Source organism: Lepisosteus platostomus, chromosome 6 (assembly GCF_059453375.1).
Source record: "Lepisosteus platostomus isolate fLepPlt1 chromosome 6, fLepPlt1.hap1, whole genome shotgun sequence".
In the NCBI taxonomy this organism is placed as follows: domain Eukaryota; kingdom Metazoa; phylum Chordata; class Actinopteri; order Semionotiformes; family Lepisosteidae; genus Lepisosteus; species Lepisosteus platostomus.
The window spans coordinates 36,301,959-36,322,059 of record NC_142616.1 but is presented as its reverse complement, the minus strand read 5'-3'; the positions used below and the strand labels follow the sequence as shown (position 1 = coordinate 36,322,059).

Genomic DNA, 20,101 nt, shown 5'->3' with positions numbered 1-20,101 from the left:
CAGCGTTCAACCCCAAGTAGAAATGTGGCCTCTAAAAAGTTACGTTTCTATGCTGCAAGAAAATGTAGGCTTTAAAGTTCTGGTGTCATAATTGACTTTGCCAGACTATGAGCAGAGCTTTTCTTGTTCTCGATTTCAATAATGTTTTTTCTCCTTTTTTGGGGGGTCTCACTGTGTAAGGCGTTTGGTAAACGTATGCTACGGTTTAGTTGCTCCAGTGTGCATGTCACATGTCCACCTTCCAGGGTAACCTCTGGTGTTGGAACAAACTCAGGTGATTTAATGTGGTATACATTACAATATGCTATGATGCAATGACTTAGAGAGAAAATAAATTACAGGAATGTCAAATAACCACATTCAGTGATCAAGCTTCAGAGCAGACTCATACAGAGATTTCAAATTCAATTTTGAGAACAGGGTATACTGTCAAAATAAATTATCTTAAATAAAATGACTTTTTTTAATATAGCTATCTTGCACACAAAAAACACCCAAGGTGCAGCTGGAAGGGGTAAATAACTGAAATGAATTCTATTTAGTGAAGTAAATAAATTGTCATTCCACATTCAGCTCAAACATTAAAATAAAACAGACTACTGTTGATTTAAAAGAAAAGTCTGTATTAAAGCCTACAAAATTCAAAGTTGTACTGCACTGCATACACCAGGAAGATGTGTTAACTAAATTTAGTTTGCTACAGTGAGAAGTGTTAAGGAGCATCACATTTCGGAATATGTACATACACACAACACATTTTAAAGTCTTGAACACAGCAGATGCACAAAAGGAGAGACTGAAGGCAATTTTCTTCACTGTTCCTGACTAATTCCCAAGTTACTAATATACTAAGTTGAGCAGCTGTCTACATTGTCAAAGTCAAAAGGGCACCACAGACAAAATGCCACAGCAGGCTTGTTGATTATTCTGCAATCTATTTTTTTCTTTGAAATGATACAAAAGCTTTAATTGAGCAATTATTCACCCGGCTCGATCTCATGTGGAACAACTGGAAGTTACTTCACTTTGCATTTTGTCTCCCAAAAGACTGGGACTTGAACACGTGGGGTAAAATCATTCGCCAGGATTCTCAAGAGTTTTGAAATTCGCCCTAGCATGGGGCTGTGTCAATTGACATAGTGGGTTCAGCCCTTGTCCGTGTGGATTGGGCGCTCTTGGGTGTGCCTGGTGACTCAAATCCAGGGCCTGTCCAAATACACTACTGTTGTAGTGATGGCTATGATGCAATCACTAAGAAATCAAGTCCAAGTCCAAACAGAAAAACTATGTACTACAATTCTGTGCTCAGCAGGCTGCAGCATCTCTAGCGTATAACTAATGACAGCATATGTTTATTCTAAAAAGGTACATGTAAAGATACTATTAATCCCATCAGAAAACATTTTAAAAAAAAATATATTTTAAAAGTTAACAGAACACCATTAACCCCGAGGTAAAAAAAAAAGATAAGCCCATATTTTATCTACCCCCAGATGCCCCCATGTATGATCAGTACATGATGTTTCAATGTAAGCGTGTTAAGTATATTCACTCCAGACTGTGCACAGCATGTGATTTATTTAAATATTGTATAAAAAGGTAAGAGAGACAGTTGTGAAAGATGATTTTAAACCTGGAACGTTGATCTCATATCTCTCTTCTCTTTGTCAAGGTCCATATTTGAATCCTGCGACCGAAACACCTTTGGCAGTCTGGCTTTCCTTAGGGGATGTTTGCTTTTTCTTCTTGGATCAGCAACGTATTACAATTTGGCACAAGTAAGGCCTTTTGGCTTAAAGCTGTGGAGTGTCTTAGCAGGTGGGAAACACAACAGGCACAACTGGAGTGACTTTTCTGGTCTACTCCAATACAAGCGACTTGTCTTTCACACTTGCTGCACGTCTGGCTGCGGCTGGAATTTGAAAATCTAGAAACCGAACGATGCCCCTTCCGCATCCTCTTACAATACGTGATGCTGATGATTTTTTTTTGTTGCTTTGAAAGAGTCTGCGTACAGGCCCATCGGAAAAAGAAGCTAGGAACATTAAAAAAAAAAAGAAGGGATAAGGCTATGAGGCCTCTTTCAAAATCAAGACCAATATTTTTTTTAAAAGAAAAGGCATCCGATCTGACTTGATTGCACAGCAAGCATTCCAAGTCCTACATGTTGCTCGTCAAGATGAGGGGGCTACAACATTATGGGTAGCCTACATAAGTCTGCAGGAGCTGTCACTTTCTTCCTCGTGACTCTGGTCTTTTAAAATCCAGTGCGTAGAGGCCAGTGGCCAGGGCAGCGTAGAGGTGGGTGGTGTTGAAGCGCAGGCAGTACACTGGGCTGCTAGTTGGGGAGGACAGAGAGAAGGTCTGCAACAACAGCAAGAAAGAGGGGTTTTAACGTACTGCCTGCAGAGACATCCACACCTCACAACTGCCAAAAGTTGACATCACTGAATAAAATGCTGCAAATGGCAAAAAGCTTGCAATGTGCATTCCTCATCAAACAGGCTGACTAGTCCAACAATCAACAAATTCTAAAAGGAGAGGAAGAGTCAGCTGTGTAAGATATTAAAGGCTGGATGCACCACTGAAGAGAATCTGTACTTTACAAGACATTTCTTAGTCACCAAGCACTTTTAAGACACTTGCTTTCTCTTTATGTCACCCAATAACATAGTACAAGCAAGGTTATGGTTTCCATGGGTAAAAAATTAATACAGAATGAAATGCCAACCTACAGCTGCAGAAGTGGATAATCTTCCAGCAGTGACATCCATAACTCATTTCCCCTTTTAAAAATCACCAAAACAGAAGCAAAAACAGCATCATGCATTACACATTAAGCAATATATGTATAGTTTAAACTATTATCAAAATAAAAAACATGGCAAAGGAATACTATTATGTTTTAAAATCAGACACTATCTGGCCTGGAAATGTCCCGATTAACTTCAGGAAGCCATACCTGTAAACATCGGGTCTGTCGTTTGTCCCAGAGCCTCACCACTCCATAGTAGGAGGAGCCACTGGCGATCATGTGGTTCCCATCGCTCTGGATACAGTACAGAGCACTGTCATGAGGCTCCTCCCATTCCATGACACACTTCCTGTTGGACAAAAGAGAATTCCACACAGGAGATATCAGTATTTTTGTGTTTTAGCTCCATAATATCACATTCTCCAGCACTGGGGAGCAAAGAATATGATGGTGGCTTTGATATTTCTTATCACCTTTCTAAAAAGATAGCTGCACTGATATTCCATCATATCAAACACAGGAGACAAAGGGAACACAGTAGGGGAATAAAGCAAACAAGGGAAATACATACATAATAAGTGGTAATAACATTATAAAATTGAAATTAACAATGTGCAGTATGTCGTTACTTTTTATATGGTAATATGTTACATTTAAGTGCTACAATTACTGCAGAGAAGATACAGTAATCTCTGCATCACAATAAAAAATGTTCAGCATTAGAACATAAAGTAGTAGTTCAGGTGGGTAGCTGCGTCAGCATGCGTAGCCTGCAAAGGAACAAGTAATAGGTTTATTCCATGCTGAAAAAAAGAAGAAAGAGAACACAACGTTTCGGCCGTGGAGCCTTCTTCAGGTGTGAATAAGGCTGCACGGCCGAAATGTTGTGTTCTCTTTCTTCTTTTTTTCAGCATGGAATAAACCTATTACTTGTTCTATTAGAACATAAAACCTACTTACACAAAAAGTGGCACAGTACAAGCATCAAGATAGGCTCGTAAGTTGAGTTTTTGAATTGTGATTGTAATTTTACCATGAAATGTTAAAATGTTTCCAATCTATATCATCGACTATCTTATAGTTACTACATGCTACTTAGTCTCTCTGAAACCAGTGATCATAACCGACAGTCAAAACATTTTAGGTCTTTATGCTTCAAGGAGTGATTTGCTCTTAAGTAGTTATTTGCTGTGGGGGAAAAGTGGTTCAGGAAGATCAGAAAAACTACAAATGAGAAAACCTGAATTTAAACATGACTTTCATGAGCGCTTTTTCCTGCATAACACAAGTAGAGCAGGATGTTTCATATCCAATTGATATATGTAAATCGAGATTACAATTCAGTCTCATTTTGTGTTTACAAATGTTCTGAGGTACATTAAACACCTAAAAACCCATTTCATTGCAACTGTCTACTAGTTTACAATATTTAGAAGAGTGATTTGCATAAAAAGAAAAAGTATGTACTCAGGTAATAATGACATAAAAGAATAAAACTTACTATCTAAATGTTTAGGAATGCACATCTACAATACAACAGCTTGCATGTCTATCCAACAGGCCAACTATTACTGAAAAATCAACACCAAGTTAGCAGATAAGATTTAAACTTTGCTTTGGAATCATAAAAAGTAATCCTCAAAAAATGGCATAGTTCCAAGACTAGAAAGCTTTCCCCCACTAGTTACCTGCATTCAACATTCAGTTAGTTTTGATCTTAATTCTACACACAGACTTTCTACTGTGGAATTATTCAGTTTCTTCTCCGAGTAATACCACTCCAGACAGGAACTAACCCTGCCACTTTAACTGCAGGACATTAGAAGTGTAGTCAAGGGACGGAAAATAAAAAGGGAGAAGGAGTCTGGTGCTGGTGGCTTGACATAAGACCTGAAGCAGGCCCTGCTTTCTCTATCTCTGAGGGATTATACACCTTTCACGTCGAAGCTCAAAGCAACAGGAAACGAGGGTCTTTTCAGAGCAAGTGGCTCCTAGACCCTAGCTGTATAGCTAGGTGTAACCTCATCTTGTTTACGGAAAGGGGCTCTCCTGTTCTAGTGCTGGCCAGGGAGGATGGAAACGGTGAAGGGAAGTGTCTGTGGGAGGACAGCCAATAGAGATCAATTCTCCATTAAGGGCTTTATTAATAACTAATGCAGTGGGACTGCCACAGAGACGCTTGGCAGACACCAGGGCAGCAGGAGGACGGGAGAGATGTCTGGCCAACCTCTCTCGAGGGAGAGTAGCGCTGCCTTGAGTGGACCAAAGGCCGAGGGCAGTCTTCCCTTTTTGAGCTCCATCTAAATGTTGTGTTTCTTGCCTACAAACATACTACCTTACCTGTACCACTTACCTGAGCTGTGGTATAATACATACAGTGTATATAAAGAATCTGTTATGCTGTGATGGGCTGGCATCCTATCTACTACAGGCTAGAATTTGCCTTGCTCTCCCCCTGTCTGCTGGGTTAGTCTCTGGTTCAACAACGTATTGGATTAAGCAGGTAGTCCTGCTTGAAAAGGGCTAGATTGAATGGATAAATCGCCACAATATTTCTTTTGAAAGTAGTTTATACCCTTTGTGTTCTTTTTCGCATGGTTTCAAGTAGTGATTTTCTCTAAAGTGGTCTTTTGCTGTTGCAAAAATGTTACAGGAAGATCAAAAAAGCTACTGAAAAAAAGTGAAAACCTGAATTTAAACATAAGTATTTAAGGATGCCAGTTTAAAGCGGATAAATAAATGAACTCCTTGTTCATCCTTCAAATAGTCTATTGCTTTCAATGTAGTGGTTTTGTCCATTTAAAAGCTACATACAGCTATTACAATCAAAGAATACAAATATTCTCAATTGAAAGCATTGCTTTGCAGCAGGACTGGGAAACAACAATACTCAGGGTTTTAAAGCCCACTGGAAAAATATGGAATATTTGAAAGTGCCAGCTTTGTTTTTGTCATGTCTTCAAAATACCTTTTTTGCATGTATGTACTACACAAAGTATACCACATATTTTCTTAATTTCCTTACAGACTGTCTTTAGAAATAACTAGATATTTCATAAGTCACAATTTACTACCATTTGCAAAAAGCACTTGAGAGGAAACAAGTATTGATAAGCAAGTTAATTACAGAGTTGTGGAAAGATTTACTTTTGTAAGTAGTTTATTTTTGTGATATCAACTGCAATCAATCGCCCTTGAGCCCAGTTTCCTCTCAGTCACTTCACATTTGCGCTGGAACAGACCTTAGGAGGACAAGATGAAAGACTATCTGATGATCAAGCATGTATTGGCCTCCCCTGGTTTCAGTGTGAATTATTGATATCTAAAGAGGGAGCATTTATCTTCCAATCTCTCTAGGGCCCTCTTTCAATCACATCTCATTTGTGTTACTTCACTGAGTTTATGTAATTGTGTGAGCACACTGTGGAACCCCACTAAACACACACACCTGCCTCACTGCTCCCCAGCACCAACATGGTTCTTTTGGGGCAGCCATCAGACCGCCAGTCCCATAGGATTCCGATTAAGGGCCCCAAACAGTAAGTGGAAGGCTGTAAATCCCATGACACTACCTGTCTAAGACACGTCATCTTCAATACATAAAAAGCAACAAAAAATAGATTTTGTGTGTTCCTATTCCTGGATCAAACTGTAATTTACTACACACTCCCACAGTCCAAAAACATACTGCTAGGCTAACGGGCTGATAGGAAAACGCGCCCCACTGTGAGCGTGTACATGTGTGTGTCTGTGTGCCCTGCAATGGACCGGCGTCCCATCTAGGGTGCATTCTGGCTTGTACTCATTGCTTGCTAGGATAGGCTCCAGGTATCTGCCAAAGCTGTATTTGATAAAGTGGTTAAAAAAAGAATGGATGGATGAACAGATTAATATGTGGGCTCCACAAGGGGACTCTAAACAGATCCAGACATGGTCTATCATCAGACTTTGTTGGTCTGTCTAGGTACACTCTCATGGTGTTAGGACGTGATACACGTTCACAGTGAAACAAGACAGTCACAGGGTCACAGTAATAGAGTAATAAAAACGCGCTTGTCTGTTAACTAGAATACATACATTTACTTAATCTGGCTTTTTTACATGTAGGTCTACATTTGGTCACTCAAGTTTCAATACCCCCATTTTGCTTTAAAACAACATGTGTACTGCTTGACTACATAGTGTCAGGGGAAAAAAAATGAGGTGTAAGTATCTCTCAGCACCTAAAAACCTTCAGAAAAATAGCACAAACCTGCCCAACACTTGCAAGATCAAAAGAGTTATAGATGACAAAGTTCTCCTTGAAGGAAGGAATTGGACCCCACTACTTACTCGGAGCTAGCCCTGATGTCCCAGTAACGTATGTAGGTGTCATAGCCGCAGGAGAGGAGGGTTGAAGCAGACTCATAGGCTATATCAAGGACTCCTGCACCCCGCCGAAAGTCATTTCCCAGGCAAGACAGCAGCTGGCAGCTGAGGGAGAGAGAGAGAGAACTGAGGACACTGGAAGGTCCGTCCATTAGGTCACCATAGTTTGCCAACTGAAGTCCAGTAATGAACCGCATTGAACCAACTGCCCCAGAAGTCTCTCATTTGTGGCTGGTTTACATTCACACTTGATCTACATCATGCAGATTGAAAATCTGACTCATAGTGTGTTTGGGGTTTCTTTCAAAGTTCTCCAGACTCAATTTCCTTGAAGTGTTAATGCAGTGAGGACAAAAAAAGTTTATCAGGAAACTGGAAATGCCTCACTCTACACAGTTCTCATTTTCTGATCAGAATCAAGACTGAGATTTGCTGTATCTACTAGGAGTTAAGACTTTTAAAAGAACAACTAAGGACATCAACTATTCCATGTTTTGTGAAAACAGGAAGAAAAAGCATTATTGATTCCTTAAAGGCTCAGCACACACACGGCAAAATAATGTGTAGCCCTCATGTGTCCGATTAATAATAAGCTTTGCATAATTTAAAGCAAAATTCAGTATTAAACCTACTTAATACATGGCTATTTAATTGCTTTGGAAGCTTTACAATACTAACCTCTTATGATGTGTCTAAACAGTCTTCTCTTTTTTGTGGGATGTAATAGACACCTGGGCTATGGAGACACTGGTTTCGCTTCTTTATGTCTCAGTTAACTCATTACTGTCTGACTCCTGAGGCCTTATTCCAGAGCAAATGCCTTAATTCGCCGAGATAATCCTCACGCAAAACCACCCCCACTCGGTGCCTCTCCCAACGACCGGGGACCACACAAAAGAGAAATCAAGTGCTAGGAGATGTTAAAATAAGTAAACACCTTTGTGTCACAGAAATCACTCAGAAAGCAGATTAGTAGTGAACAAAATAAAGAAGTTGCGGTCCATTCCCAGATGAGAGAAACCAGGGGCCAGGGCTCTCTCTGTAGGCAACACGCTTCTCTGATCACAGCTAGGCCAGCCTGCTGGGCCCAGCTCGCTCCTCAGCCTACACTCCAAAGAGCAGATTATGTAGAATAACAATTTCTTTGTTGCCGTTTAATTCCCTCCATGACCGTGACTGTGTGTGACTTATGGGCCCTTGATACCTGGTCCCTAGCAACTATTTAGAGGAGCCGGCTGTCCCTAGCGACCGCCCCCCACAACTGCTTCTCCTACTGGCCTCAACATCGAGGGCAGACTGGTAATCCCCAACCATCGCTCCAGGAGGGAGCTTATTGGACATGGGCTTTCTCAGCAATGGGGTCTCTGGACAAACCATAGGTTGTGGTGGCTTCACTGGGAAACAACTTTCAGCTCATGAGCGGCTCCATCATTAAAGGGAAAGAACCACTCCCATCTCCTCCCAGTCCTAATGGGCTAATTGCGTCATCAGAGATCATTAGTATAACAATGGAAATGAACATCCGTAAGCACTAATAAAAATGTTTTGGTGTTATAAAACCTGCTGGGGTGAATATGAAGGGCACTACATGGAAAACTGAATTGTATTAGATGGGATTTTAATTAGATATATGGTGATTATAAAATGTTTAGTCTATTAGTAATGACAGTGCAAATGTGGTAAATGCAATCACTAATCATCCTGTATATTATGGTATAATACATGCTATACACTGTATTTTCTGTACATTTGCTCCATGAGGAATGGACAATGAAATTTAACTTTTCACAGAACACAACATGCGTACAGTATGTCAAAAAAGTACTGATGGTACTGGATTCATGAAGAAATATAAAACATTGTAAGACAACGGCAGCACAGTGGCGCTGTGGTTAGTATTGCTGCCTCAGGGCCCCAAGTTCAGTTCCTGGGGTGCTATCTGCTTGGAGTTTGTATGTTTTCCCAGCATTTATGTGGGTTTCCTTCAGGTGCTCCAGTTTCCCCCTACAGTAAAAGACAACCTAGTACAGTAGGTTAATTGGCTTCTGTAAAAACTGGCTCTGGGTTGAGTGCATGCAGATTTGTGTCTGTGTGTGTGCAATGGACTGGCATCCCATCCAGGGGGTATCCTGTCTTGCTGGGTTAGGCTCCGTTTCCCCCTGCAACCCTGCACTGGATAAAGCAGTTAGAGAACAGACAGATGGATACAAGACAATGTATCAAAACATGCGGCCACCAGGAAGGACACACAATCAGCCATGTTGCAAAGTCTCTCAAGAACTGTGGAAATAAACTTTTTTTTTCTTTAAGCAATTAATGCAGTTTATTGCTGCTGATATGTCTTGACACGCAAATATGGCATTGCGCATTAACTCAGAAAATAACCTCCTTGTCTTCAGCACAGGTACAGACATCTGTCCTGGAGGCCGATTTTGAACTTGAAACCTAGTCTACTTGGCCAGGGGTCCAGGCGAGTGCACTGATGAAGAAGCAGGGAGTTTTAAGCTGCCTGGCTGTCAAAGTGCTGCCACTGTGAATCCTATAAAGTGCAGGCCCTGCTGGTGGAGACGAAAGGTATTTGCTGGTACAAGTGCCCCCTCACAGTGAGGAACTGGGTTGTGAACAGCAGGCCCACCACGAACAGCCCTTTGCTGTGTCATGGTGGTGTGCAAGCTCCTATCTCAACCCCTATGCAACTCTTACCCCCCTCCCTGCCTTCCCTCTACTCAGGACACTCAAAGATGAAAGGAAGAGAAAACCGATAACACAAAAATAAGACACATTTTAGACGTTCGGAACTTCAAACAAAAAAAAAAGCCAGAAAAAAACAACAATAATAAAAAGAAGCCCACACAACTGGTAGTTGCCCTGGTTGTTTCCTAGCTGATGTCAATGCAGTTAAGGGGAAGAAAGCAAAACAAGCATCTTAAGTCATTAGGCCAGTGGTGGCATTCCTTCTTGAAACACAACTGAAGATAAATGTATAATCTTTTCTAACTATCCTGTTTGGAAAGGCAGTTGGCTTTTCCTCCTGATTCAGCAGAGATTGCCTCCATGTTTGACTTTTTTATTAAATTAAGTTTCCTTTGGAGTCTGCTTTTGGCACTGCATTAATGAATAAAGAAACTCTGATAATGCAAATATACATACAGCATATAGCTGGTGTAAAAGTTTCTATTACAGCCTTGCACAATACTTAGTTATAGCTTTTTAGCTGTATTTCTATCACCAAGTGCAACTCTATTGTTGCTTTTAATGCATTGTAGGTGTGGTTTTAACAGCCTAACCAGAAGGTGTCATACTTCAAGGGTGTCTCTTTAAACACTTTTAAGTTGCAGGTGTGGGAGTCTGCACACAGATGATATTGGCTGTCAAAAAGCAAACACTACGTGGACAACAGCAGCACCACATTTTAGGGATTGAACACTATGAACAGCCACTTGAGAGAGGAAATACAAGAGAGGGCGATTATCTTGACACAGGCGGCCAAACAGAAATGCACGTTGAAACGTTTCAATCATGGTCCTGTGACCTTAACATGGGGAAAAAAAGACCCCCTAACTCACTTCTCTTGTGACCAGCATGGAAATCCTTTTCAGCAATGTTAAAAAGCTGACACTAAGTCCTCCTAGTTATTAAGTGGAGACAAGTGGAAAAGTGCACAAACACTTCAAGAACTCAAACAAACCGAGAGGACTTTGATGCTTCTATAAGGCACACAGCCATATTATCTGTACGGTCAGACAGCTAGGGAAAAAAGTCACAGGGACTATTTTTGGTTAAATAAATTCCACCTCAAGAATTAAGTAGATTTTTTTTAAATGATAGTGTTGATGCATCAAAACAATCTTTCCATCTTTGCTTAAACCACTGACAGTAGAAATTAAATAAAGTGACATATACAACACGTAAGGCTGAAAACGACTCACACCTGCAATTAAGTTGGTCCTTCCTGCCAGGCTATTGCAACGTCCTCTAGTACGCACTAATCACAAACAGACATCCAAAACAGGGTAAGGGCCAATAACAAGGACCGCAAGGCACCAGTTATTAGGGACTGCATAAGAACATTTTTAATTACTATATTTGTCCCTTCCACCCGCCGTCTTGGAAGCTGATATGTTAACTCACAAACCGCAATCTTACACTCACTTAAAAGGATTTTGAAAGGATACCTAAACACTGAAGCACTCTCCTGTGAGATGGTCACTGCTCACTGCTTGTGCTAGAAGAACTGGAACAAAAACAGATGAGCATGATGAGGCACACACACTCGGGACTCTGGTTTGTCAGTGATGAGGTGGAAAGGTAATAAACAGGTATCCACCATAGAGAGGAACATGGGAGTCTCCTTACACATGATTATTCTGTGCAGTACGGGTTCTTCCCTTGAGTTTTGGGTGACTGTGAAATTCTGTGTTGACTCAGTCAAGCTGGATTTTAAAGCTGCTCTGTATCACCCAGTTTCTCCGGGTGGCAACTATCTGTCTTTCTCCCCAGACTGCTGGGACCTGGAATTTCTGACACCCTGGGATTCCCTTTAGCCTTACGGAACATCTGGGCCACACACACACACATTTGTTGAAAAGGCCGACTAGTGAATTGATGGTCTAAAAAAAAGGAGGACATTTTCTTTGGGTGCTGGGGCTATAGGATAGAGGTAGTTTTTGTTATTGCTCTTGTAAGGTTAAGTTTAGTGTATAAACTGACACAGGGAGGCTATGGGAAACAGTCAGTTTCTTCAAAAAGCCTCAGACAGGTACATAAAGGACCCCACTGGGCTTTTCATACCGTAAAACAAACAGAAATGGCATTGCGCCCTCTGCATGTGGACCAATTTAGCCCAGTCCTGGAGCTCTCCACTGACAAATAATAGCCTGGAATGTTGGGGAAGACAATGGAGACCTTTTAATGCCACACGCGTTCTTGTAAAAACAATTAGATTGCAATTTGTATAACATGGCGACCCCCAAATTCAGACATTTAACCCTCTTTTGCGGTGAAGAATTTGAGGAATTCCGGCACAGTTCAATAGGGGGATTCTTTGATGGGCTGTTCTTTCACCCCCTCCCCACCCAGTTTTGTATTTCTCTCTCCATGAGCAAAGGCCTTGTGAAAAGTTGGGGGGCTCTTTCTAAAGCGCCACTTGTGTGGGAACATTATGTATGGATGTCCAGAGGCCGTGATACAATAAAGAAGGAGGAAAAAAAAAAGAAGAAAAAAAATATATGAAAGAAAAAAAAACTTTTTAAATTAAGAACTAGTTCAACAATGAGAGTTGCCGTTTCCTGATTTTACACTTCACAATGAAGTCAAGCTCCAGAGCTGAGGGAGTTGTATTTTGTTTGCAAAGCAACGATAAAAAGGGTCAACTGAATCCAACTAAAGACTTTTTAACTGGAAGGCTGTATAATCAGTGCCCTTCAGCTAAGGAGAAATTTTGTTAGGCAAGCGTGAATAGCCGTTTGTGCTTCTTTTAATTGCAATGTGGCTTTCTGGATGAGATCTCCTCCCTGTCAAATCTTTGTTTCAGTGGCAGACCAGACAGCTCCATTCGGTATGAGCATTTCACAGCAAGCCAGGCATTGACAGGCATGTTTACTCAACAGCAAATGCCACATTTTTTTATTTCAGAAGTGTTATCCCCCTACAATGTCCCAGTTAATTACCAGATCAGTATCTTATTTTGAAGGGAAGCTATTAAACTGGGAAATACAGGCATCATTTTTTTTTATTTGGACCTCTAAGTTAATGAATTAAGGTCCTTATACTTTGATGTTCAGTGAAGGCTATTCTGGAGTAAAGCCCTAATACCGGAGCCCTAAACATTACTTCAAGCAGCTGACCTAAAGCAGCAATGAAACTATCCACTGCCTTATAGAAGAATAGGAAAGCCTTAAAAGTCATATTGCAAACTTTAGTCCGCAAAACATTTTCCATCATACTAATTTTGCAGATAACTTTATGCATCACTTATATATACATATATAGGTTTTTACCATCAAGTGTAGAAATAAATAATCAATAAATCCATTATATCACTATTTCATTCCTAGTCTAACAATACTTTTTCCATTAGAGGTTTACTACAAACAGTGCTACAACTATTGCTCTGTTAAAGCACATTGATAATGCTGCTCGCAACTCGTATCACAACTTTTTCACTAGAATTAGGAAAACTCCATTCTTTGGAATTCCAATTAGGTGGCAGAAGGCTTGATAAAGTTTTGGAAACCCTGAAACTAACTTGGATACTTTGAAACAGCTTCCTAGGGCAGTACAAAATACAGAGGTGACAGTGGAAACCCCTTGTGGTGGCATGGAAGCAATCAAAACAAAACCAACATGACTTTAAAAATGGAAGCCGTGGAAAAAAAACAGATACCCTTTTGAATCTATTTTTTTACTCTTTTTGCCTCTCGTAATGCAAATGGTGGTACTTTTTTACCGCAAGTGTCTAAAATGTGTTTTTATACTTTTGTTGTGGTTTTTCTTGACAAGAAAAGAGCGTCTCAATAGGCATTTTGTTAAAGGTTTTCTACAGTTTCTTTTTATGCACGGCTGATTAAAATTCCCCCCGATGCTAATGGCTTCTTGAATCACTCCCCCTCTGTCCCTCATGCTACTTCAATCAGCTCCACACCAGTCTGTCAGCTGCCATGCTGGAACATGAGGGCTCGACTGATCTTAGCCTTCAGATGCAGCTCCTATTCTTTTTTCTTCCAGCTAACAAACAGTGCTGAAAAGCCAACAGAAACATTTGTGGATGAGCTGGCCAAATTTAAGGGATACCTGGCCTTTCCTTTGAAGGAACAGAGTTTACAAACGAGGGAGGCCACTCAGATCATCTCGCTCGTTTGGTTGGTAGCAGCTAATTAATCGGAGGATCTCATTCAGCTGCTTTTTGAAAGAAGCCAGGGTATCGGCTTCAACAACAAGGAAGGTTTTACACTCCCGTAATCCTCAGTTTTACAAACAGTGCTTCCTATCCACTGGGTTGAGTCCAATGCCTTGGAGGATTGTGAACACTCGGATGAAGTCTACTCACAGTCTGCTCTGTTCAAGGTTGAAAAGATTGCTGTCGCTAACTTTATCTGAAGCCTGGCTTCCTTTTCTGTCACTTTTGACAGATTCTAGTCATCAGTGTATTATTTTGTGCAATGTGGTGACAAAACCGTTTATAATAATATAAAGGTCTTGCTATTGAATTGCGCAATTTTATTACCACTGGACTTTAGTCTACAATTAATATATGCTAACTATGATTTCTTAGCTCCCCCATATTGCTTAGAACAGGTTTTCAATCTTTTCCATCCACTAAACATTTTGAAGCACCTGCACTCTTCTGGAAACACGTACACGTCACCAGCCTAAGCATGTTATTATTAATACTATAAACAACTTATTTCTATGTTTAAATTAAGTTTGCCTTGAAGTGCATAGTCATCTTATGAAAGACAGAGCTCAGCCTCTTTGAGAGACTTTTTATGTCCCTTAAATCTGGAAAAACTTGCACCACAAAACAATTTCCATGTGAAGTCTTCCATTTTGTGTACACTGAACGTGCAGCACAACAGTTCTGTTACTCCAAAAAACCCATATATATATATATAAAAAAACAATGTTTTATTGTCCACAAATATGACTCTTCCAAACTTCTATGGCAAACTGTTCGTGTCTGAAGGCACACCGGTTGAGAAAAGCTAGTCTTTTTAATGATGCATCAACATGGAAGTGCATTTTTTATATGTAGCTTCTTCAAGCTCAATGCTTCCCATCTTACATTTATAGTTTGGTGTTTGTCTTCCACACTTCCATTTTCTAACCACTTGCAACATCCAAGGCAGGGTTGCAAGCAACAGGTGCAAGGCAGGATACACCCTGAAAGGGACACCAGTCCATTGCAAGACATACTCACACCAGGGCCAGTATTCCCAGAAGCCAGCATGTCTGCAGACAGTAGGAAGAAACCAGAGCACCAGGTAAAAACCAACATGAACAGGGGCAGAACATACAAACACGCACAGATAGCGGCTTGGTACCTGAACCCAGGGCTCCAGCACTGAGAGGCAGTGATGTTAACCACTGTGTCACTGTGCCACCCACAGGTGGGTATCTTACTGAAGTAACTGGAGTGAAGTAGTTGGCTCAAGATAACAGTCATAACACCCAAAATGTCAGCTCTCAATCTTCCAGTCCAGAGCACTATACTAAGCAGTACTCTACACTACTGTGCAGAGATTGGGCGTCAGAAAACCTGAAACCTTTCTTGCTCTCTTCAGTATTGAAGATGCCACTGATGCTTAACGTGTAAGTCTAGGCAGAACACTGCTATAATAGTGGCATTATTGATATCTTTTGGCTTGTCATATGGCAATGGAAATTGAAATAAAGATGAAATATGCACTCAGTGACCAAACTTGTTTCAATCTCTTCATCCATAATCAGGAGAGCCTAGTCACAAACCTACACAGAAATGAAAACTGAAGGTTGCATCTGTGCGCTCAAGGTGACGTACACTGTTAAGACTTTTAGAGCACAATACAGTCAACAAGATCAGCTGGATCATAAAATTCACGTTTGTTCACACTGTTGTGGAATTGCAAAGAAAGGAAATCATTCTATGAGACTTGGTATACTGCAGAAACACCCCATGTGTTAAGACCTTTTACAATGTCAGTACACATACAAAGAAAAAAATTCAATATCTTGTTGAAATGACGATAAACACACCCAAGTATGAAAAGTGGCTTTTGCTTACTGCAGGAGTCTCCAAACATTTCCTTCTCAGTAGCATAGATTTATAGTCATGGTTTAGACATTCTCTGCATACCTAAGCCTGCTTTGAAGGGCACTTCTACTGTTAGAATTCAAAATCCTTCTACAGGAATTTATTAAATAAGTCCTATATTCACAAGTCCAGTCAAAGTGAGTGGCTGAAACGTTAAAACCAAACCACAAGAATAAATGCTGCAAGGAATCTGTGGTAGCCTTGTCTGGGCTGCGAACAATGGCTGTAATGAACAAGGCTGTTCCTCTGTATTTGTGACAACTGCTGAACAAAAGACACAGCCCCCATCTTCAGACTTTTATCTTGTTCCAAAGACTGGGCTGAAATGTTATCAAACGGCACTGAAGGAAAAACAAAAGTTTGAAAATACCTGTTGTCTCACGAACCTCCATAATATATCAAATAAAAGCCCAGCTTCTGCTGTGATTTCTTACAAATCTGATTATGGAAAGCACTAAGACTAACTGCTGTAGCTAATTCAGACAAAAGAACCCCAAGCACAGCTTTACAAAGGGAATATTCTATATTAACCCAAACAGACTCGCAGAGAACGGCATTTTCAACTCCAATAACAATCAATAACATGGTAGTACACATAAAAAAAGAAAGCAACCCCCTTTCATATTGTAAACACCTGCTTGTGCTGGGAATTTCTAATAGAAGAATCATTCAGCCACTGTCCTGTTTATTCAAAATGCAAATGTGAAATTAGTGAAGTAGGCCCTATCCTCTCTAACCTTTTGGAGAAAAAAAAAAAACTACCTGCCCATTGTATATCCTACAAGCCCAATTTTGAATTGTAGATTGCTTTCTGACCACTTCTTGGCTTCACAGCCAGAAAACAGGGCTTGCTGTCGTGCGGCAGTTCAAGGACCTCCCTTACCCAGCTGTGACTGTATCCCACCCAGCCCAATTTGCACTTGGCCGATTTTGCACTATGAGTGGGGTTTTTGCTCATCTTGAATACTCCTACATACAAGCAGTTACTCCTATTTTCTTACAGCCAGTTATTTCAAATAGCCATTTCTCCTTTAAGCCTACTATGCAGTAAAACAATTCACTACATCACACAACACTACATCCTCACTTGGTGGCAATGCCTCACTCCAAAGGATGCAGGACATTTTGTTTTGTTTTTTTGTCACTGAGCATTACACTGTAGGAATCTATTTTTTTTTGTATAGTATAATTGTGACTGCTGTAGCACTGACATCCTTAGAGGAACTTGACTGAAGGCTTTTGTTTTGGGTACCCTACTAAAGAGGGCAAAGTGTGTCATGCTGGCTTAAGAACCAGTCATGAAAAAGCACGTGGAAATGTGAGGTACTGGCTGCTGCTAGGTAGACCGTAAGGATGAGGGGTGGGCAGTCCCCAGGATTCTGGGAGATTGGCAGGCACAGCTCAGCCCACATAAGAGAGACAAAAACGCAGCCCCCATCCACCATTATTTCACAAAAAAATAACATGCACTCCCAGCACAAAGAGTCAAAGAGCCCTGCTGCGGCTAACTGCTTTGTACTGCTAACAAGGTGTACCTGATTACAGGACAAGAACAGATAAAAGGGATACAAATTTGACATCTGTAACAAAACAGGGGGAGAAGGAGCGGGTGCACGGGAGGGACTGTGCCAGCACACTGTAAGTGCGGCTGTTCCTACGGCACACAACAGCTTAACCCAGCAAATGGCTAATGATGTATTCATAAAAAAACCATACTGTGTTCAGACTCCCCATTGCAACACACATTTCTTATGCACAAAGACATCTTTTTTTCACCTCAGAAATTGTCTGCATAAGGCAATGTCTATCAATGCTTGATGCGGAGTGCCTGATTCATGCACTAATAACACCCAGGCTCGATTTCTGCAACTCTTTACTCTATGGACTCCCTAATACTTGTTCAGTAAGTGGCAATATTCTTAGTCAATATTCAATAGTCTTCTAACCCACACCAGACCTTAGTAATGTATCACTCCTACACTTAAGTCTCTACATTGGTTGCCTATAAAGCCACATATTCAATATGGGATTACTGACTTCTAAGGCTTTAAACAATCTTGCTCCATCATACAACTCCAAACTCCTTCATGCTTACACTACCTCCTGGAGGCTCCATTCAGTTGAGGCTGGTCCTCTGCTCACTGTACCCAGGACTAAAGCACAGGCATCTGGGGACTGTGCCTTTGCTGTCACTGCTCCACTGTTACAGAATGCCCTTCCTCAGACTCCACGAGAGACAACTTCTTTGACGGTCTTCAAATCCAAACTCCAAACTAACCTTTTTACCAGGGCCCATGCCCTACATTCTATCTATATAAACCTGTATGTGCTTTCTTTTTTTTTTCCATTTTACTTTCTCGTGTACTTTTTTTCTTTCTCACCAAGTAGGGTGTCCTTGGGTGTGGAAAGGTGCTTTATAAATAAATTAATAATAACAGCAGTAATAACTTCCCCCTCATCCCCCTCTTCTTTCACGATGATCAGAGCTGGTAAAGTGAATGCTTGGGGGCATGACCAGCACAGCAGCGGGCATCTTGATAGCACAGGGACGTGCCCGTCATTGGCAGCAGGTTTTGGCGTCTACAGTGGGGGGCACACATGTGGAATCCTTGAGCTTCTTTCTGCGAGTCCTCTGCTGCCTGGATAGCCAGGGATGTCCTAGCTGACCCCCCATCTAAACAAAAGCCCGGCTACAGTCGGACCGAATATATGACCCCCCTGTCGAAAACTTCAGAGCACAGAAAGAATCTCCGCGCTCTACTACACGGCTGGCACTCTGAAGTCAAAATGTGCCACTGGTGAGCAATTTATTAAAACAAGCCCACAGTCCTGTTTAAAAATCACTGTTCAAAAAATAAAAATTAATTTCAGGAGAACTTTAATATTGCAATCGCCAATTACTTTTTAAATTCCGTTTTATACCTTCCCAGTTTTGCCAAAATTCCAATAGCTTGCGTATCCTAGTCTTAGTCCGCTTATAACAAATCCATATTTTAACCCCACTAAAACTATTCTGTCTTTATGTCTACTGCGTACAGTCCAGAACTACACATCATATTCCAAAATTATCCGCCACAGAAACATGTGTTCACACATTTGCCAATTGCCAAGGACGGTCTCGGATGTTTGCCCAAAACCCCAAACCCATGCAAAACCCAGGACCACTGTGCATTGAACCCATACACATTTTTCTGAGGAGGGTAAAACTAACGGATATGGCCACTGGCTCTTTTTAAATCTATGAATGATCCATTTGAGAATATGGTGGAAATTCTTCTAAAAAAAAAAAAACAAGCCTTTGGGCTTGGGCTGGGTGAGAAATCCTATTTAGCTGTAAGCACATCTGCCAGTGGTGTTGCATTTGAGAACTGTGTCCATCACACTGTCACTCACTGGCTGCTATTGAAAGATCAAACTAAATCCTGTCTGTTCATTACCCTAATCCTGTTTTCTACTGCTTCATTTTATTTTTTACCCAGCAGTAGAAAGAATAGGTCTGAGTTGCTGTATCCCCAGTGAAAGGTGCCCCCCCTCCCTTCTTTCAGCATTTACCTCCTGCAATTTCCTTGTCATTTTCTGCACAAATCTCCACTCTCTTTTCTCCCCCCGAACACAGTGTTAAACATTTAATTCTGCAGGTAAAGCTTAGGATTTACACAAGCTAGTCAGGCTGTATCAAGTTTAAGCCTTTAGCTTTCACAAACAGAATTTTCATACCTGCTTTGAACCACCCCAAAACAAATTGCAAGTTACAGGTCCCAAAAGTGAGTGGATTGGCAATTACATTAAAACAGTTTACACTTTAATTGATCTCTGATCCTACCACCCCTGGTGTTTTCAGTCTCATCTGTTCTGTTCCATAACCATTTTAAAATCTTGGTGTGCATTTGTGATACCTTGTTAAATATATTATCTGATAACACGGACTGTTACTGATACTGAAGTTACTGATAGTATTTAGAGTCAGAAAATTTCCCAAATTAGTATGTTTTGTTGTGACTTTTTTCCTTTTAATTATGACTTGGTTGATTAAGGGAAAATATCGTTCCGCTATACTTCAGTATGAAAATGCGAGAGAATGCCAAATCTGTAATCTGAGCAAACTCAGATCTCTCTATACAGTTAAGACCACTCTTCTCCGTTAATGAATTCAAGTATCTTTAGCTCTTCTGGTTAGAAGATAGCCA

General features: G+C 40.8%; 1 protein-coding gene across 1 annotated transcript in view; it reads right to left on the bottom strand.

Moving 5' to 3' along the window:
- Positions 1–602: 602 nt before the first annotated feature.
- The window catches only part of fbxw4 (F-box and WD repeat domain containing 4), a 53,465-nt gene continuing 33,966 nt past the window's right edge, over positions 603–20,101 (bottom strand). The window contains exons 7-9 of the mRNA XM_088635659.1: positions 7,088–7,228; positions 2,963–3,104; positions 603–2,364 (exon numbers count right to left, since the gene is read on the bottom strand). Coding sequence (XP_088491785.1) covers positions 2,230–2,364; positions 2,963–3,104; positions 7,088–7,228 — 418 coding nt within the window. The 3' untranslated portion in view covers positions 603–2,229. The remainder of the gene's footprint in view (positions 2,365–2,962; positions 3,105–7,087; positions 7,229–20,101) is intronic.